The 22,221-nt window shown below is 39.4% G+C and overlaps 1 protein-coding gene across 1 annotated transcript; it reads right to left on the bottom strand.

Annotated features, from left to right (window-relative positions):
• Positions 1 to 384: 384 nt before the first annotated feature.
• On the bottom strand, positions 385 to 22,189 carry gpr137c (G protein-coupled receptor 137c). Its single transcript, XM_060880438.1, has 7 exons — positions 21,583 to 22,189; positions 8,714 to 8,763; positions 6,586 to 6,820; positions 5,644 to 5,793; positions 4,550 to 4,675; positions 4,191 to 4,315; positions 385 to 3,981 (listed from the first exon to the last, which is right to left on the bottom strand). Exons 1-7 carry the CDS (start codon positions 21,940 to 21,942, stop codon positions 3,768 to 3,770), a joined length of 1,260 nt encoding a protein of 419 aa, XP_060736421.1. The 5' UTR covers positions 21,943 to 22,189; the 3' UTR covers positions 385 to 3,767.
• Between the last annotated feature and the right edge of the window lie 32 nt (positions 22,190 to 22,221).

The raw sequence follows: 22,221 nt of genomic DNA, 5'->3' as shown, positions 1-22,221 counted from the left end.
CAAGACACAAAAGGCATATACGCTGCCAGGGACGAGGCTTTTGCAAGGGTATATTATATTATTACAAAACTACATCATGAACTGCAGCTAGAAAGTGTATTTTATTAAAACGTTCCTTATTGGCTAATGCGATGTGGCTAAAAAGAAGTCTAAAATTAGCTCAAGGGAAGATTTTATCAGCTCGGGATAAAGAATTTGATTTGGCCAAGATTCAAAACGCTGTGTGGCGTAAACCTTACGTAGGCGGTACCTCATTAAACACTATCCCTTTAGTGAAATGTGATGGTGGTAGCATCAGGTTCTGGGGATGTCTTTTCCCCCTTAAAACCTGTCCTTCTAGTGCAAATTGATACAGGTTTTCCAGTAAAAACATACAATTTCAAAAACAGTGCATTTAGTTTTTATTTGTTTTGTTTTTTTTCTTAGTAGTGCTCATTTTTTTAAACTATGAAAATGGATAAAAGGTACATTTTTATTACATTCATTGAACATTGAACAATACATCTGAAATGATAAAGAAATGATAAAGGCTTTCTTGGTAACAGAGAGAGAGAGAGAGAGAGAGAGAGAGAGAAAAAAAAAAGAAGATATGGTCAATATTACTGAGCCGTAAATGGACCAAATGATACAAATGTAAACCACACAAAACAAAATAGTGTTCCTGTGCAACATCTCATAGTGATTGTATCTGCATCCTTTCACCTGTGTATTGTTTTTTTTTTTTTTTTTTAAAAAAAAAAAAAGAAAATAAATTAAAATTAAAAGCAGATTTTCACACGGATGCTTCACCACTCTAAATCAAACGAACCCTGCAGAAGCCAACAAAACAATTTTAATCGTAAAACATCTGTAAAAACCAAGACTGAGACATCCATCACATGTGCAACACTGTGGAGGACACCATCACCGAGGGGGAAAAAAGGAAATGATTGCTTTCACTTGCCCGATTGTTAATATTTTGTGTCCAAATACAAGTTACATAAAACAATTCAAGTAAAACAAAATATAAGGGATAGGAATGAATCCGATTTTTCAAAATGTTTACTATTTTCTCATGATCTAAGATGTAGTCAGTTATAAAAACATGGCGTTTTTTTTACGTACGTCTGCTTCTTTAGTTTCACACTGATGCTAAAAGGCTAACCGAGGTAACAAAAAGGTGTGAGATTTAGATGTGAGATTTTGATTTCTATCACAACCTTGCTGAATCCTTGAATTTGATTGGCGAGAAGGTTCTGACTTCAAGGTAAATCGCATGTTAATATTAATGAGCTCACTGGAATGCATTACGGTTTCAAAGGTAACGGCTGCTTCGCATTAAGATTTTTTATATATTGAGGTGTTTAGTTAACATTTATAGAAGGAATCTCCAGTGTCAGTGAATACGTTTTCCTCCACATGACAGTCTTCAAAAAGGACAGAGGACTTTTCTTAACAAGCTAATTTTTTTTTTCCTCATTAATCTTAAGGAAACTAAAAGAGAACGATGAGGTAATGAATGTTTATCGCTGTTATAAAGTAAGCGATAATTGGAACTTACATTTAAGGTTTGCAATAAAGTATGTCATTATTTACTAAATTGGAAAAAAATTGCTGTGGTACAAGAGGAATTACAGACTTCAGGAAATACTGTTTTTAGGAATTGATGCTAACAGCTACGGTGGTCGGCCATTTTGAAAAGCCCAAATGTTTACCTTCCTCAGTGCAACTGACTTTCATTTCAAAACAAGCCTGTTTTATTACTGTACTAGCAAATAATGCTAATAACCAATTCTGTAAATTTGAAAAATCCCTAAACCCTGCCTCATAGAAACATAGTAAATGTAAAAAAAAATCGTGAAATATCTCTTATCATTAGTACATTAGCTATTTAGCTCCAATGCAAAAGTAGCAAACTTTGTACACAACTGTTTCTGATTGCTGTAAGGAAAAATCTTCTGGGTCGAATCATATAAACCACCAGCGACAAAACTGTGTCAGTCTCTACACACGTTGCGTGTTAAAAGCTTCATTTCTCTGAGAAACCTACGATCGTGTTGAAAAAAAGTACGAGGTATGACGGCATGATGCCCATGAAAACGCTTATGTAGACAATTTTACAAAAACAAACAAACAAAACAAAAAGTAGGGATGCACCAATCCATTTTTATACACTAATAATAGCTGTTGCTTCTGTTGAGAACTTTGTATTTCAGTGTTTCCGTTCACAATGTGTTTTAATGGGCAATGTGTGTGGCCGAGAACTGTCTGTCAACATTCACCTAGGCTACGGTAACACACAAGCCTGTCAGGGAAACCTACAGAAAAAGGTGTAGGTCAGTTTAATCAAATGACAAAAACTCACATTCACCCTCCTGCTTTGATAGGAACACTTGTACGATGGCTCAATCAGGCAATTATCCAACATCAGAATCGAGAGAAAATGTGATCTTGCTGCCAGATACATTGAGTACTTAAGAGACTGCTGATGTCTACAGTGGGTAAAAACTATTGTTTTAAAAATATCCAGTAAGCAGCAGATCTGAAGGCAGAAACCTTGTCACTGAGAGAGATCTTAAGTAAATGGTCAGACTGGTTCAAGCTTACAGAAGGACTGAAATAATCCTATAGTCTTTACAACTGTGGGGAGCAGAAAAGCATCTCAGAATCACTGTGCCACATCAGCAGCAGACCAAATACCGGTTTCCGCTTCCTGTCAGCCAAGAATAAGAATCTGAGGATAGAGGATCACCAAAATGGAAAGCTCACATAGTCATGCTGCATTTGCATGATGGGATAATTGTAGAAATAAGCAATGGTAAGTATGTTCCTATTAAAGCGGCCGGTATGTATTGCTTGTTGATATAAGGTTGGATTATACCTGGCTTTAATTTTTTATTATCACCATGGTCACCATTATGTGACTTCATAGTGTACCATGAAACCGAGATACATGAGTTACATGTCAAATTGAACTCTGCATCTGTCATGAATGGCCTATGAAGGGGTTACGTAGCCCTATGCAACAGCATTCAGTAATGTTAAGTAATACATTCCCAAAAAACCCTAGTGTTTCACACCAGAATTAGTGCATCTGTGATACGTTTTAAGGGATTGGTGCATCCCTAAAGAAAAAATATATAATGGCACCCATGTTGAATAATATGCTTAGTAGTGAGATGTTAGTACCATTAATTCTGTATCACATATACAATTACAGTTTACACTCATTCACACATCATAAAAATAGACCTTTCTAAGAACATTCAACCCATCTTCCTCACGTCTGGCACGTTTTGGCACTAAGCGAGCACCTTTAATGTCTTTGCTCATTGGCCACAGTTAAGTTTATCCATCAGGCCATCCAGGAGAACACTTTCACACTTCTCTGAAGTTCTCAGTACCGTGAGCAGGATCTTAAAGGTTTTAAGGTGTCTTGTTATATCAACCGTATGTCAACCATCACCAGTGTGCAAGAGGAATTTTAGGAAATAACAATGGAAATTGGGGGAATTGTGCAGATCAGGGAGTCTCTTTAGACGCGTCATGATTGGTCCATAGATTAATATGGATTCTTGGGGAAGAAGCAATATTGTAAAGTTCTTTAATCAGAAGCAGCACCAATTGACCTTCTTACCAGCTAATTTCTCTCTGGTCCCTTTTTGAAGCGGAATATCTGTTAATACAAGGAGGTTTACCATACATATCACCTGCAACAGTCTCTTGATCCATTTAGCGGCCTTGTCTGTGCCTCGCGCTGCCTGAAATTTAAACTCCAGGTTGGTCACTCAGTTCTGCGGCGTGATGTAGAGAGACTGAGGAGTGGAGCAGTAGTCCTGCGGCGTGGAGTAGTAGTTGTGGTGCTGGCTGGTCTGGATGCTCCCGTAGGAGAGAAGAAGTGGAGCGGTGGAGGTATGGGGTGCAGTGAAGGTGAAGCTGCCTGTCTTCTGGATGGAACCGTACCAACTTGCGCCTAGCTGAGACGTCGAAGACACGGTACTGCTGCAGGAAAGAGAAGGAAAAGAGGAAGAAAAAAGTTACCTTTGCAACCTCCTTGGAAAAAAGACGCTTTCAGCATCTGTTATCAAAAAGGCCATGAATTGGAAATGATTGGTCATCTGCTGCTTTGTGAAGAACTTAAAAGTCAGATAAGGGAATATGTTCCTTATTCATCATTACACATTTTGTATAATCACTGTGTGCACACAAACCTTCCTCTTTCACCCCTGGAGCTGATGCTTTTGGACAGGTCATCATCACTATCATAGCGCCTTGGATTGTCAAAGAAATATGCCCTGGAGTTGAAACTGTGACTATGGATCATGCCACCTGGTGCCTGAGAAAACAAACACACAGACATCTGTTCAGTAGTGCCAGTAGTGTCAGTGGATTTTTCCTCTTGCCTGACTCGAGACTGATGTGACTCATTAATTCTGTCTGACAGGACTACCGCTCTCCTGTGGAGAGCAGATTAAAGTGGCAGATTAGTGTGAGTCGTCATGGAGGAAACACAGGGTAGCGCAGTTAAGGGTCAGGTTAATGTAGGAACGAGAGGAAATAGACGTCTCACCAGGTTCTGATTAGGCCGCTGAACTCGGAAAAACACCACGAGGAGGGTGGTGGGGACAAACTCCCAGAAAAACAAGACAATCCCAAACACCATGTAGGCCTTCCCACTGATCTTCTCTACATCAGTCTGCAAGCATGCACACATACACACACACACACAAAACGTTAGTATCATCTACGATACCTTGAAATCTGCTTTAAAATTTGCTACTTCTGGTTCATTGATTATTTTGAATAAGAGTCTGAAAGAAAGATAGATCTTCCTTGTATCTTAATGGAATAGTATACAATATACAGTAGGCGTCCTATTTTTTGAAAATCTGGACACCATCTATGGATACAGATATACTGCATACACCTAGGAACTGACCTAGTTATTTAAGCTGTGAAGAATGTGTGGTGTTTTTGCCTGACATCAGACGATGGCCACGCTTTAGAGATGACTGGGACAGGTCTTATTGTTTCTATGGTGACGCATAATTAATACTATTTTTTGTGACTCCTGTTAAAACAAATGTATGGGTTTTCAGAACAAAATACTCTGCGACTGGAATAATGGAGACAGAAGAGAGCAAAGCAAGACAGCTTTAATGCAGATTATGGGAACAGAGAGGCACTCAAGGGTTCTGAGAAAAGTATGACGTGGCCACCATAACCTGTCTAGACCACGAACTGCAGGCTAGTCTGGAATATTTCAGCCAAGCCGATCAGAACAACAGGAAATTTTAGCCGTGCCGTGTAACCACTCTGTCTAATGTTAATTCCAGTGATCTCTCTTTCTCTGCCTTAACATCGCTGCCAATTTGGAAATGAGGCAAAAAACAAGATGTTTTTTTTTTTCAAATTTCACTTTGTTGAAATATATTTAGGCAGGCATCAATATAAATAAGCGTCCTGCCCTAGTCACCTTCAATCCCAAGGTATTAGGACAGCAATGGCCAATTTATTGGTTTGTTTATATTCCCTATATACTGAAGATTTTTAAGTTTGAAATCAATATGATACAGTAAATCAGAAGCTTAAGGGTCTGCCCAACAAAAATAGGTTTTGATCAGCAAGAAAAGAAATGAAAGGAAGAATTGATGGCAATGGTACCTGGTCGGAGAAGCTGTACCAGCCGTAGCTGAACGGAGTGGCCCGGTCTTTGGGAGATACGGCCATTACGGCGAGATTATAACACGCTCTCGATGTGTAGAGCAGAATAACTGCTGCTCCAGTGGCTGTGGCCTGACACACTGATGTCCCCTGAAGCACACAAAAGTACAAAGATCATTAGTGAACCAGCTAATGTTTTTGGTGTGTGCATGGGCAGTGATGGCTCAAGTGGCTAAGGCTCTGGGTTGTTGATAGGAGAATCAGGGTTCAAGCTTGAGCAAGGTCCTTATGTATCATGGCTGACCCCATCTTCCAAAGTTGGGATATGCAAAGGAAAGAATTTCGCTGTGCTGAAACGTATATGAGAAAAAATAAGGCTTATAGTTTATATTATGCATTTGGGACTCTACACTTCACACCACTACTATTACCTCAGTGCTGAATTTTGCGAAAATTGCTAGCTAGCTAGCTGCAGTCCCCTCTTCCTTGTTAGCTTCAGTACAAAATTTAAACAAAATTCAGACCAAACCATAGTTTAATCAAATTAAATTCAAATTAACTTTAAATTTCTCTGAAAGATTTACATGACCAGAATGATGAGAATTTCCCTTCCAAAGCATGACTTCTATACTAAAAGGTAAATATGAAATATATTTAAAGCTATTCATACGTATGCCATTTGTCTTAACTTGGTGCTGAACTATTCAAAACTGTTAGCTAGCTAACTGTTCTCTCCTCTCCTTTTAATTGTTCGCTATTACTTTTTGCTCCAGATCAAAATTAAAAGCAACTGCAGAGAACAAACTTAAACTATCTTTGTATTAGGATAACAATAATAAAGCGTATTCAGTTATATTCTATCCCAGAATCCCAACAATGCTAGTACTTAAAGAATTTAGTATTGTGACAAAATTACTTGAATTTCTCTTCCCATAATCTTACCTTCGACTCTAGATAAACATTCGCAGAGGACATCTTGGCTAGTTTACAGATGCAGGTGGCGAGTGAGATGGCACACAGCACAAAGAGGCTGTCGTTGATTAGCACACGAGCCAGAACAATGTGTTTTGCATTGCTAGTCTCCATGTTCTTCTGGGTCATCACCGTTAGAGAGCATGTAACATTCACCACCAAGAAGAAGACGCTGATGAACAAGAAGGCCAACTTCAGGGGCGTCCTGTGCAGATACCGGGCCATAAAACAACTTATATTCCTTCATCAGTGCAGAGTGTACACCAATCATACGACTTAAGCCATCTATAAAATGGTTGTTGAGGAATGTACCAAAAATAAATTATTTTATTATTTACCTCAATGCCTATGGACATTTGCTGACTATCAATGCATCAATACACTGGTTCACAATATATAAGTCTTACAATAACACACTTAGAATATTCTTATTGGTTCCATTGTTAAAACTAGATTTGTAAAGTTCGTCGCAACAAACTTTGATGTTGGCTTTGATGAGGCAAGTATTTGCAAAGGCTGGTGCTTTTTGGAGGCAAGTGGACATAAAACTTGTGAAATATAATGGAGCGCTAGGGTGCCAAAACATTTGGAGGCAAGTGGAGACGAGCATGTGGCGTCATCCGAAATCCTGTGACGCAATTCCCTCCTTGGGCTGAGTGTTTTGATATGCCACATGTCCATGTTGTACTAATGTTTTTTGTTTTCACGTGACCGTGACATCACGTGACGTCATCAGAATACACGTGAGGAAGTTCCCCTCATTGTTCTGAGTGTTTTGATATGTCACATGTCCATGTTGTGAAAAGTTTTTTGATTTTGCATATTTTGGGGGCGGGGCTGCAGGACAACCGGAAGGCCAGTCGGTACACCAATTTTGACGCTTGTTCAGAGTATCACCCTAAAGGAGCTGGCCGAGTTTATAATAGGAGTCTATGGGGAAAAGGCCACTTTGAGAACCGGTACCGGAAGTACCGGAACTCGGATCGCTTAAAAAAGTAATAACAACAAACTTCAGACCAGCGTCTACAACATATCCGAATTTGGTGCATGTGGCTCGAAAGCTCTAGGAGGAGTCACTCTTGATAAATTTTTGTCTAAGCTTAAATAGGAAAACAGAATGTTGGCTTCTACAAAGCCAACATAATTAGCTAGATAGTGTAATACTGGTCAAATCAGCGTGTGTACATTCTTTCTAGCTAGCCATGTTTATCATCTTGTTCTTTGGTATAATTTCTGATGGTATTATTTGTCCTGCTTGTTTTTCCTGCCATTAAGGAGGTTGAGCGTATCTACATTGTGTCGAGTGTATCTACACTATCACCTTTTCCCTTGTTTGACTTGCAGCTCTGAAAAGAAGTGATTTTATTTATCCAGTAGTAGTAGAAAGTAAAGAGACTCAAATCTGGGTGATAATTTTCAAGATTACAGTAATACAAATAGAATGTTGATATCCACAGCATAGCAGTTCCACTTATTAGGACAAGTGTCAAGCTACTATTTTTTCCTAACAAATAAGGAACTTCCTACTTTACCAGGAAACCAACAAACCAGACATGTTCTGAAATATAAAGCAGATGTCCTTTAACGTTCCTCATTTAAGGTCCTACGTGTCCTTTAAGATGAGGGATGAAGACAAGAAGTCTTCTGATCCTGAGGTCTGAACATGATCTGAAAATATTATATTGACAAGATTTTTTTTTTAAAATATTTATATTAATATCTATTTAAAATTGGATTTTTGCAATATCATTAAATTCTCTGATCATGACTTCACTTGAATCATAGAAATTCAAATAAAGATGAAACATCATAGCCAGATTCATACAACTAATCGGTCTTAGTGTTTATCCAGACGCCAGTGCAGATGCAGATGGAGAGCAGATGGAGATGCTCTCCATCTGCATCAACCATCTGTTGTTTTTTTTTTGTAATTTGTTACACTGCAATATTTGTTTTGGAGTCATTATCTCTTCAGGTCAATCCTTGATCTGCGATCCGCACCAGTATTTCAGTACAAAACAACGGAGTCGCCACTTTGACCCGTTTATGAAGGTTTCGTAATCATCCAGGCCATTGTAAATGTAAATGTACTACTTACTTATATTTGCTGAGTTCTGGGGAATATTTCGCTTTGGCTTTACACATGATCTGTTGAAAGAAAGACAGGGAGAGAAAGACAGAAAGCGGATTAACATGATGTTGGCTGTTGTTTTGTTTAATGTATTGAGTTTGTGCCCATTGAGTATATAACTCTGAAAGTAGTTCTGGTTACAAGGCAAACCGCAACTTAAAGACAGTGATACCGAAGTTCTACCAACATGTGAACTTTGGAACAAGGGGAAATAATATACTGGACTTGGTTTACACTACAGTGAAGCCTGCTTACAGGGCTGAGCCCCGTCCCGACCTCGGGTTCTCAGATCACATATCTGTTATGCTAATCCCTGCATACAGACCACTCCTGATACGCACAAAACCGGTTCAGAAACTTATCACAGTCTGGCCAGAGGATGCTACCTCAAAGCTCCAGGACTGCTTTCAGTGCACGGACTGGAATATGTTCCGAGAGGCAGCCACCTACAACAACCGCACAGATCTGCAGGAGTATACTGAAACCGTGAGTGCATACATCAAAAAGTGCATTGATGATGTCACAGTAACCAAGACTATCACCACACGGGCAAACCAAAAGCAGTGGATGACAGCAGAGGTTCATGAGCTGCTGAAGACCAGAGATGAAGCTTTCAGGTCAGGAGATAAAGCAGCTCTTAGAACAGCAAGAGCCAATCTGTCATGGGGCATCAAAAAAGCGAAACGGACATATGCAGATAAAATCAACAGCCACTTTACAGACAGTAAAGACACACGGAGCCTGTGGAAAGCCATCCGAACCATCACGGACTACAGGCCTCCGCCACAGGCCTGTGAAAACAACACATCACTCCCTGACACACTGAACCTTTTCTACTCGCGGTTTGACATGCAGAATAACACACCTGCACAAAAACTGCCCACATCGCCCAACGACCAGGTGCTGTCTCTCTCCAGCTGATGTAAGGAAAACCCTATCCAGGATTAACCGAGGCAAGGCTGCGGGTCCTGACGGTATACCAGGCAGGGTACTGAGAGACTGTGCGGCACAGTTGATTGACGTCCTTACGGATATCTTTAACACCTCACTGAGCCAGGCAGTCGTCCCCACATGTCTCAAGTCCACGACCATCATACCTGCTTCAAAGAAAGCACCTGTGTCCTGTTTGAATGACTACCGTCCCATAGCACTGACTCCAATCGTGATGAAGTGCTTTGAGAGGCTAGTCATGAAAAACATAAAAACCAGTCTCCCCAACACCCTCAATCCGCTCCAGTTTGCATATCGCCAGAACCGATCCACAGATAATGCAATTGCCCTCAGCCTCCACCTAGCCGTCACACACCTTGAAAACAAAAATTCCCATGTCAGAATGCTGTTCATAGATTTCAGCTCAGCATTCAACACAATCATCCCACAACAGCTCATTCAAAAACTGCAACTGCTGGGCCTTAGCAATTACCTCTGTAATTGGACCCTGGACTTTCTAACTGGAAGACCACAGTCAGTGCGTATCGGCAAAAAAACATCGAGCACTCCCGGGTACCCGGAGGAAACCCCCGAGGCACGGGGAGAACATGCAAACTCCACACACACAAGATGGAGGCGGTAATCGAACCCCGACCCTGGAGGTGTGAGGCAAACGTGCTAACCACTAAGCCACCGTGCCCCCCCTTTGCCACAACAATCACAAAAAAAAAAATCTGATTAATAGCTGCTATAATTCAAGTGATAACAGGAACTAAAGTATGTCATGGGCTAAAATGTAATGTCTAATTCTTTACTAAATAAATCACACAAATTGTTAATGCTGCCAAATGCTTTTAACTTATAACTAGATTTATAAAGTTTGTCGCGACAAACATTGATGTTGGCTTTGACGGTGCAAGTATTCGCAAAGGCCGGTGCTTTTTGGAAGCGAGTGGACATTAGGGTCAGTGTTACTTTTGGAGGCAAGTGGACAGAAAGACAGGGTGCCAAAACATTTGGAGGCAAGTGGAGACGAGCATGTGACGTCATCAGAATACACGTGAGGAAGTTCCCCTCATTGTTCTGAGTGTTTTGATATGTCACATGTCCATGTTGTAAAAAGTTTTTTGATTTTGCATATTTTGGGGGCGGGGCTGCGACACAACCGAAAGGCCAGTCGGTAAACCAATTTAAAAGTTTGTTCAGAGTATCACCCTAAAGGAGCCGAGTTTGGTGTAGATAGTTCGAAAGCTTGCCGAGTTATAAACCTCCAAAGTTTATAATGGGAGTCTATGGGAAAAAAGGCCACTTTGAGACCCGGTACCGGAAGTACCGGTACTCGGATCGCTTAGAAAAGCAAACTTAGCAACAAACTTCAGACCAGCGTCTACAACATATCCGAATTTGGTGCATGTGGCTCGAAAGCTCTAGGCCGCATTAAATTTGATAAATTTTTGTCTAAGCTTAAATAAGAAAACAGAATGTTGGCTTCTACAAAGCTACATAATTAGTGTGGTCACACCAGGTTGCAGGACAACACCCCTGTCGTTGATTGCTTTTCTTTAACAGCACTCCATTAAGTGTTTTATTCCTTATACAATACATTTTTGTCTTTAAGTTTCAATTGTTTACTTACAAAATAGCTAATTTGGCACTGTTGTGTAAGATAACCGATAAGAAAGAAAAAGTCATTAAGATCAATAAAGTTTGTTTGCCTTTAAACTGTTAATCAGCATCATGATAAATCCCTGATCATTGGTTTGTTATCTGCAGATCGATTCAAACCGAAATATCTGTACTGACTGAACAAACAGTTTTTTTTCTACAATGTGATGCTTATAAAACTGCTCAAATGCTTCGGCCTTTCCTAAAAAAAAAAAAAAAAAAAAAAGCCTGTTTTTTTTTTTTTTTAATCTGAAATTCTTACAGAGCTGCCAATGTTATAACAGTGCAGTGAACTCATTCTGAACCCAATCCTCTATCTGCTAATAAAGACTGCCATGTTTTAGCTTCAGGACATCTTGCACATATCCAGCACTCAGATTTATTTAAAACTTTCTGCCCGAAATTTCCACACACAGCAAAGTTATTTAGACTTAGATAAATCTGCAGACGGTCATCTTTTTTGTCTATTCACTATTTTCCTGTTTGAGCCAGTGAAATTATGAAATTAAAGCGAGGACAAATCCAGTGTAAAATGACTCATAGCTCAGTACAGCTGAATATAGTTAACATGTCCTGGATTAGGATAAAGCTAATATTACGTGATCTAGATTTAGATGTATTTTGTAGCTACATGTTCAGCTGTAAATTCTGTCCAATCAGAGAATGATATTAAACTAAAAATAAATACACTGGCACACAATGGAAATAATCAAAGATGAGGTTGTGTGATGGTACGAATTGTCACTGTTACACCCCAAGGTTGATTATATTCCAAAGACAGCACTTCCGTAAGGGTTTTTGTGAAGGAAAGCTTACAGGACAAATATAATTCTTATATTTAAAATAATAATAATAATAATAATAATAATAATAATATTATATGTGCAGCCATTAAAAATTGGAGGTGACTTAGTTGTTACTATGGAAACTTATAAAGGTGTATAAAGTATATAAAGTAAAGTAAAATATAAAGGTGTAACGATGCACCCGCACAGTTCGACTCTTTCAGTTGAAAAGTTTAGCGAAGTAAAAAAATGACGAAGGTTTTTTAGATCTTAAACAATGCAAAAAATTTTCTGTATACAAAGTGAGGTTTCATTTTCAACATAACTTATAAATAATATATATATATATACATAAATAATATGTCAGTGAAAAACGCAAACACAATGACAAACTCTTTTTAACGTTTGTGTTAAAATATGACCCATAATGCATTGTTGTGGTGATCTCAGATGTAGCTGATTCCCAATAATTGTGCAGGATTCCCAGGAAAGAAAGTGATCACGTGATCAGCGTGCTCGCTATATAGTTTAACTAAATGGGATGTAAGGAATAGGACCTCTTGTGTTCAAACTGTGCAACTGCATGAGACACATTAAGAGAAAGCTGTTCATTCAATTCAATATTCAAATTTTTTTTCATGATGATTTTTCATCATCAGCATACATCACTTAATCACTGGTTTTAAAAAAGCATGAAAAAAAAAGCACCAACATCCGTCCGTCCATCCATCCATCCATCAATCCATCCATCCATCCATCCATCCATCAATCCATCCATCCATTCCATATCACACTATATACAATTCAGAGCTGCCATTCAGCTTAGAAAGCATGACTTTAGACTGGAGATTACTCAAAGGAACCCCCAGAGGTACACAGGGCAAGATGGGAGGTGTTAAACACAAACCAAGCCACTGAAAGCATTAAAAATATTCTCATTTGCATGTGGCCTAAAACAAATGAGAGCTGAAATGAGAGTGCTATAATTCTATAACACCTCATCTAAAGGGAAAGACATGGTACTTCCTGTCAGTTGGTGGACGATGCTGACACCCCTGCTTTTCATGCTTTTGTGCTCCATCTCTTTGCAACAATACAGCACTGGGACATCTCCAAGAACAAAACTTTTCATTACAGCCCTGAAAATTCTTCCTTTCTTGCCATAATGATGACATGAGGGAATCTGCGAGCAAATCTCAGTACACAATCTCTCAAATGGTCTCCACTTCATTTCACCCTTTATCTTTACCAAGGGTGCCAATAATTCTGGATCTGGATCAGATTTTCCATGTCTAGCTACGTATTTTACCATATGCAGCTGTTTGTCAGCATTCATACACAAATCACGTGATACAAAACCTGTGACGCCGCCTGCACATGGCATACATCAATGCATATGAGGAACTTATAATAAGCCTTGCAAGCAAATTCGTTGCTTTCTGCTGTACTGCTTTCTATTGTACTGTATTGTTGTGACCCTCACAAAACTCCAGAAGAGGCAGATCTTCGTGACAAAATGATGACTCGTCTGTGAAAAAGCGTCTCCTAAGTGCTGCATGTGCTAAATCGTAAATCCCACTATTACAGCTCAGCCTTTGGAGCACCTCGGCTACTGCAGACAAAACCCTAAACAAGCTTGATTCTTTTACAGGGTGCCATATAGGCCTTTTGTCCCACTTAAATGGCTCAAATATGTTATGGTTTCACACGATACCGCATCATTTTATATTAGCAAACCAAATCACATATTGTTCTTACAGCTCAACTTTTTTTTCAACCATACAAAAACAAAAATGGTCCCAAAATAAACAGTGCAAGTGTACCGAAGGTTCAGTCTTACTGAGAGAGCGAGAGAGGGGGAGAGAAAGAGAAAGAGGGAAAAGGGGGGGGGAGAGAGAGAGAGAGAGAGAGAGAGAGAGAGAGTGAGAGAGTGCAAGACCATGTCCCTCTGAGCAGTCTACGTTCTGAGTGAGAGCTGCTTTAGCTCTCCAATCACACACACACACACACACACACACACACACACACACACACACACACACACACACACACACACACACACACACACACACACACACACACACACACACACACACACACACACACACACACACACAGAGAGAGAATAAGGTCAGCACACTGGCTTGCCACTGAATGTGAGCCTCAGTTGGCGCACAACACTCAGCCAAAGCACGAGATTCAGAGTTTAAGCCAGGAAGAGGAATTAACACAGAACTGTGAGCAGAGTGGAGACAGTGAGAGAGAGAGAGAGAGAGAGAGAGAGAGAGAGAGAGCATGTCACTGGTTTAATTAGTTAGTTGGTAATGAGTCAGTGTATTGTTTAGTGAGTCAGTTGGTCAGTACAGCTATCAGTCACTGAGTTGGTCAGTGAGTCGGGTTTGTCAGTGTACTGTTCAGTGATTCAGTAAAGTGTCAGTTGGTCAATGTATTGGTCAATGAGTTGATCATTGAGTCAGTTAGTAAATGTATTGGTCAGTGAGTTGATCAGTGAGCCAGTCAATGTTTCAATGAGTCAAAGAATCACTCAGTAAGCCAGTAATAAAGTTAGTCACTGAGTCAGTGTACTGTTCAGTGATTCAGTAAAGTGAGTCAGTTGGTCAATGTATTGGTCAGTGAGTTGATCAGTGAGCCAGTAATAAAGTTAGTCAGTGAGTCAGTCATTCAATACTTTGATCAGGGAGTCAATCTATTAGTCTTAGTTAGAAGAAGAGTCAGTCAAAGAGCCAGTCAGTGAGTCATTTATTCAGAAAAAAAATGCTCTATGGTCCATCAAAATGATGTCGTCTTCAATATTTTAATATATAAATATTGTATGTTGTTTTAATAAACATGATATTTAACATGATCTTTTTGTTGTGTCTCAGTACACAACTCAAGACTCAACAAGATGCTTCAAGAACTGTTCCAAAGGCGCTTATAGTGCAACAGTCATTGTCATGTTTGACTCTGTATCCGTTTCATTCACATTCCTAATATAAAGACTTTAATATAAAAGACTTTATCTGTCACCAGAATTTCTTCAGTCTGATTCATTTTGCATAGCCACTTTAAAAAAAAAAGACAGAATAGGGAACCTTTAAGCTCACATCGTCTTATGATCTAAAAATACAGCGTTATGTGCATTTTATAACATGACGACAAAGGAAGAGGAAGAGAGAGAGAGAGAGAGAGAGAGAGAGAGAGAGAGAGAGAGAGAGAGAGAAGCAGTGGTGCCTGAGAACACATGACAAACAACACACAACACAATGTAACACAACTGTATGAGATTCTGATTCTCTCGTTCTGTTCGAGTCCAGCACCCTATTCTCTATTTTTCTTTATGTATAATGAAAATCGACACAAAAAATATATTTGGGCCTATAGTGGATGCCCGACGCTTGTTTCCTCCTAATAGCCGCCTACATACACACAATCTGACATGATTACAGGATCCAAACTTCCGGTTTGCCTCCTCAGTTATCAGGGAAATAAAAACAATCCTGTTACCAGGAGCCTCTGCCAAGCTTAAATCACGAGACTGAGAGGATAAGAGGATTTAACCTCGGCTCTCTTCCAGTTTTACGTCTGTTTGAATATGATAGCCTGCCTGACCATGTGTACACATGTGCAACGTCCTCTTGTTCGGTCCAAACACACACACACACACACACATGGCCTGAGAGTGATCAAAAATCCATACATCAATTTAAAGTAAAAAACTAAACCGTCACGGGGTTAAATGAAAGTGTCGGACACAGTGTGAAGTTCACGCTCAGAGAGATAGATACAGATTTTAATTGATTGACGATTATTAGCTCAGGTGGGAGACAATCGGACAATCGCGGGACAACCGTCACCATGACACTCTACAAAGGTTGGCTCTCATTTGGAGACTCAGATAACATTTGGAAAAAGATTCTCTGGTCTAATGAGACTGTAACAAACCCAACATTGCCCACTATTACCAAAGTGAAGCATGATGATGGTAGCATAGTGGGTTTTTTTTGGGTTGTTTCTCATCAGCAAGGACAGGTTGTCCTTTATAAATAAATAAAGTCTTTGTTATCGTCTACAGACATCTAAAGGAATAGCATCTGAACCAAAACAACATTTATTTAGTCTGATATGACTGTAACTCCAGTAAAAACTCACTGACATTCAACAAGATGTGTAACGGTCGCACTTAATATCCTTAAACACTTGAGTTAAATGCTGCTTTACCTCTTTAAAGTCTCATCAACTGACCTCATTACCTAATTCTCCTCTTTAGTAGCCAAGCAATTCTGCAACACCGTGAAACTTTTACCAAAGCACCAGTGACCTAGTTACACATTTAACACCACATCTAACACAACATCACATCTCTGTGGCGGTTCATATGAAGCTCATATTAAAGTAGACACTCAGGGCTTTAAAGAATTTGGAGTTTTTCCAAGTATTTCTGTTTTTATCTAGCCAACTAAGGGCAATAAAAGAGTTTCTATCTTCAAAGTAAACAGTGATATTAAACCCGTTTTTGCTCACCGTGATACCCCAAGTGTTTGTTCATAAGCATCTAAAACTTGTTTATAATGATTAAAGACGTTGATAAGTCGATTTATGTTCCGCTGTGAAATAAAAAGCCAGTGAACTGGTAAAAAGAGTTAACTAACTTAACCAATCAGCCCTTTTTAGAATGTTGTCTAATACCTTGTAGAAAACTAATACATAATTAGTTATAAAACACTGTATATCTGGTTACGGATATATGGTTGTGGTGTTTTAGGAAAACAATACATGAGGTCAATAACTGTTAGTTACCCAGAAGTCCTCTGACACCGGAGACTCCTTCCATCTCCTAACAGATAACTTCACCACATCAACAATTATAATCTTTCTTGTATTTCCTTATATAACAAGACGTAAAAAGAAACGGAGGATGGAGCTGAACAAGCCGTTACTATGGAAACGCTCAACTATTACAACGAGCGCATTAACGTAAACATTTACATAATAATTTAAGATACGGCTGGTGAGCACGAATCGTTCACGAGCAGAACCGTTTCCTCTGCTTACACCTAACTTGAAAAAAAAAAATCTATTTTTATAAAATTCCTAACTAACAAGCAGCTAATTCTAGTTCTGCAACACACATAATTAGTCCCTGCTGTTGGTTTTAGGGATCGAACCAGATGAGTTGGGAAAAAAAGAACTCCTCCAGGATTTTAAAGGAAACAAGAAATGCTGATATGTGCAGGTTTTATTTGCTATTTTGATAAACAACCTGCTCCTGTGCACTCAGATTTATTTCAGAACGGGAGCAGATGCTGGGTTTGTCTGAGTGCCCCATATACACACACACACACACCGACATACACAGACATACACACACACTGTTTTTGTCAAGCTTGCACCAACACCATGACGTAATGCTCCTGCATCGGCCGCTGCACCGCCTGCAGCTTTAAAAAACCTGAGTGCTTTTACACCCAGACAGACACAAAAATAGCAATAACTCCGCTTTTATTTTTTTTTTGCTGTTAGCAGCTAACACTTTAGGTCAGAACTCTGTAAGGACACAATACACATTGGGTATTGAAGTAAATATCGAGGAGGCGTCCAGTTAGGTTTCTGGTAGGTCACTGTTCTGTATGCTGACTGCAAAAGAGGTCACAAACTAAGTTAAAGTATATATCATCATTTATTTTCACTCATTCATACACTACAGGCAATTTAGAGATGCCAATCAGCTTACAACATGACTGGAGGAGGAAACCGGAGAGCTTGGAGGAAACCAAACACACACACACACACACACACACACACACACACAAGTGTGAATCAAGCCCCCAACCCCCAGAAGTGCGAGGCAAACATGGAAACCACTAAAAGCCACCCCAGGTTTTGTTAATTAAATAAACGCACTTGTAATATTACTGCACAATTATTTTTTAGGTCTTGACCAACAAAAACCAATAAAACTACATGAAAACTTTTAGAAAAGAGCTGATCTTTGTTTGGGAACTCTGAGAGCTGAGAAGTGTGAGCACAAACAGTTTTAATGTGTCTTCTGTCTTATCTAAATGTTATCAAAATGGAGCCAGTAGGTCTAGGAGTTGTTGTTTTTTTTTTTTTTTTTTAAAAAACTCATATTAAAAAAAAAAATTGGGCTTGTCTGAAGAGTCAGTTTTTCGCTAATAAGAGCATCTGGTTGTTTTAATCTTCAGATAAGGGATTAAATAGTGGATTACTGCTTAATGATGAATAACAGGCAAAAAGCAACTCTTTCAGTTTGGCGGTTTTGGCTTTGTGCGCCGTTGTGTTGTAAGCTACTCTGTTTAATAATCAGTATTTTCTTTCTTAGATTTGGGGATGTGTGGCTGTTTTTATATTAAGATTCATTCTCAATATGTATTATGATCATTAAGGAAGAAGGAATGCACAGATTAGGTATTTAGTCTTTTTGTTAAACGTAAGAGTACGATGGATTTACAACATAACAGAGAGATGGTGCAATCTGATTGGTTCTCAGGTTATCATATTTATTACTCGTAGAGTCGTGAGTCTGTTTGTCGAGCCACTCGAATCGATCAGGTTTAGCCCGACATTCGAAAACTCAAAATGGAGTAGCGTGTAAAATAAAGTCAGCTGAAATCTGACATGCTCAAGTTTAAACAATAAAAAAAAACAGGAATAATGAGAGCAGTTAGATCCGTGGGATTTATTTTACAGTTCTGGCCTAGGAGTTTACCTCTGCTCTAAATAATTCAATAGTTTTGATGATGTCAGTCCAGATGTTTTTGTAAAGGGACTCAAAAGCCTTGCCTATCGTTTAATCACTATTATATTCAAGAGCAATGCAAAGGAAAAAGGAAAAAAAGTAAAGCATGCATCCCTGGTGCCTTTTCCTCTCTGTTAATAAAAAACAGCCATGTAGAGATCAAATTTCCAGATCAAGTTTAAGCCTGACTGATTTCAACATTTTCTTTTATTTATGCTTGTGTAGGTTTTTTTTTTTTTTGCATAGGATCAGTGATCATCAGCCATAAGATTAAAATCGCTGTCAGGTGAAGTGAATAATATTGAGGATCTTGTGACAGTGAGACCTGTCAGTGGGTGGGATACGTGAGGCAGCAAGTCAACAGTCAACGTGCAAGCGTAAGGATCTGAGAGACTTTGACAAGCAACAGATTGTGATGATTATATACGACTCGGTCAGAGGATCTCCAAAACTGCAGGTTAGGTGTTAATGTGTCCAATAAAAAGCACTGATTGTCTAACACATTGTCTTTCTTACTCTCTCTTCATGAGGATATAATCCCTAGTGTAGTGTACACATTGTACACCAAATCATTTAAAAGTATAATGTCAGGATTTAACTTGATTTTGTTTTTTTTTTTGGTGACTATCCAAGATCTACAATTCCTTATTTTTTGTGCTTTGCAAAAACAAAAAAGTAGCATTGTGTAGATTTCTCTTCCTGGTTCTGTAGAGATGAATGGTTCAGGGAAAAATAACTGACTCATCATCTACTGTACCACATACAGCGTGATAAAATAAAACAGCTGGGTTGTGGGGTTAAAGGAAGCTAATCAATGACAGGGTGGTGTGAGGTTTTCTAACATGGGACAGAAAGGGATGTCTCAATATGTCTCTATATAAACAAATTATAAACTTATAACAAAAGTGTAAAGGTGCTGGTTCTAACACTGCTACTCTTGCTACTCGGATTAATACTACTAATACTCCAAACACAACTATTACTAGTCCTCCTACTGCTATAACTGCTATTAAGGGGAAAACTTCAATTACTATTCCTACCACTTTTACAACTAATTTTAGATAAATTTTAGATAGTAATAGTAATAAACTATTACTGTTCATACACCTACTACTTAGTTTAAGAATAATTCGATTAGTTCTCCTACTACAACTAATACAAACACTACTAAGCCTTGTACCGCTACTAATACTCCTAACACAACTGTTACTACCATACCATAACTAGTAGTGTTAATAATAATAATAATAATATTAATAATAATAATAATAATAATAAAAAGAAGAAGAAGAAGAAGAAGAAGAAAAAGAAGAAAAAGAATTAGGAGAAGACGACAAGGAGGAAGAAGAGATAGAAGAAGAAGAATACTATTGCTCTTGCTTCTACTAATACTGATACTAGGACTATTACTACCACAGGTACTAATAATCCTCCTCCTCCTTCTACTATTACTAATAAAACTAATAATAATTACATTTACATCATTTAGCAGATACCTTTATCCAGAGCGACTTACATTTTATTACAGTTTATACAACTGAGCATTAAGGGCCTTGCTCAGGGGCCCAGCAGTGGGAACTGGGATTTGAACCCATGACCTTCTGATAATAAGCAAATTATGTTTGAATCTGTCCTGTGCACATCCATCACCACCTGGCTTGGTCTTATGACACAAGAACCAGAAACCGGGCAGGAAAAATCACCACTGATTCTTCGCACCCTGGACACAACCTCTTTCAGCTCCTCCCTTCTCTCAGGCGCTACAGAGCTTTGCTTACTAAAACTGCCAGACACAGGAACAGTTTCTTTCCCCAGACAATCACCTTGATTAACAACTCACCATCATTATATTCACTGCTTCATATCTATAAGTATGCATTATCAGAACTGTCAGTCATCACATCATCCGTGTAAGTTACACACACTACTGCTGCTGTATAATGCACAAAAGCATAATTACACAATATTGTTATTTGCACTTCTGTGCACTTCTCACACTTTATGTACATAACTGATCAGTCATATATTCTGTATTCATATTCATTCATTCATTCATTCATCTTCTACCGCTTATCCGAATTACCTCGGGTCACGGGGAGCCTGTGCCTATCTCAGGCATCATCGGGCATCAAGGCAGGATACACCCTGGACGGAGTGCCAACCCATCGCAGGGCACACACACACACACACACACACACTCATTCACTCACGCAATCACACACTACGGACAATTTTCCAGAGATGCCAATCAACCTACCATGCATGTCTTTGGACCGGGGGAGGAAACCGGAGTACCCGGAGGAAACCCCCAAGGCACGGGGAGAACATGCAAACTCCACACACACAAGGTGGAGGCGGGAATCGAACCCCGACCCTGGAGGTGCGAGGCGAACGTGCTAACCACTAAGCCACCGTGCCCCCCCGTATTCATATTTAATACTCATAATGTCTCTTGTATCACATCTGCATTGTCTTGTATAGTCTGTATTATCTTGTCTTGTATTGTATAGTGTTATTCATGTCTGTACTTTTGAGAGTCACAAACAGCTGGAACCGAATTTCTTGTGTGTGTCAACACACTTGGCCAATAAACCTGATTCTGATGTTTATGTGTTGTTTTGTGTTGGATGTTTACAGTATGCATCTGTTGGCTCTGCAGGTCCAGTGTTAGAGATGTATCAGGACTTGTATCTGACCTGTGCGAAGTAGAGGTTGAGGAGGCAGAGGGTGCAGAACTGCAGACACACAGGGAAGCAGTAGAAGAGCCAGAAGGGCAGCGGCTGCAGTTGGCTCGCTTGGGCCATGTTGTTGAAGTAGAAGGAGAAGAGAGTGGTCCTGAGGGCCGACCAGAGCAGACACAGGAAGAGGAACACACTCCTGTAGCTGAGACGTTTGTGTCCGTAGTGCAGGATGAGCCAGAGCTGGGAGTAAATGAAGAAGAACAGCAGACAGTACAGAAGCATGTGCACGGCCGTGAGCGCCAGGTCCAACACTTCATCATCATCATCCTCATCTTCAGACGTGAAAGCACCGAGATGATTCTCAAGTGACAGCATGACGACAAATTAAACAACAATAACAACAAGTCGATCCGGTGACTTTAACATCCAAAATGGTCCAAAAAAATCTTCACAAACTTTTTTTTGTCATAGGATAATGACAAGCGTCATGACAAAGTTGGGCATAAAACCGGACGGATCGGTCATACAAGCATAGGTGAAAGATTAAAAATGGGCAAAACAAAACAAAAAACATCTACAGAGGGGGAAAAAAACGAGCTCGGTGCAAAAAAACAACTCCAGCTGAAAAAAGAGAGGAGCGCAATCAGCTGGGGT

Source organism: Tachysurus vachellii, chromosome 10 (assembly GCF_030014155.1).
Source record: "Tachysurus vachellii isolate PV-2020 chromosome 10, HZAU_Pvac_v1, whole genome shotgun sequence".
In the NCBI taxonomy this organism is placed as follows: domain Eukaryota; kingdom Metazoa; phylum Chordata; class Actinopteri; order Siluriformes; family Bagridae; genus Tachysurus; species Tachysurus vachellii.
The sequence above is the reverse complement of the archived record's forward strand: the minus strand, read 5'-3'. Positions and strand labels throughout refer to the sequence as shown.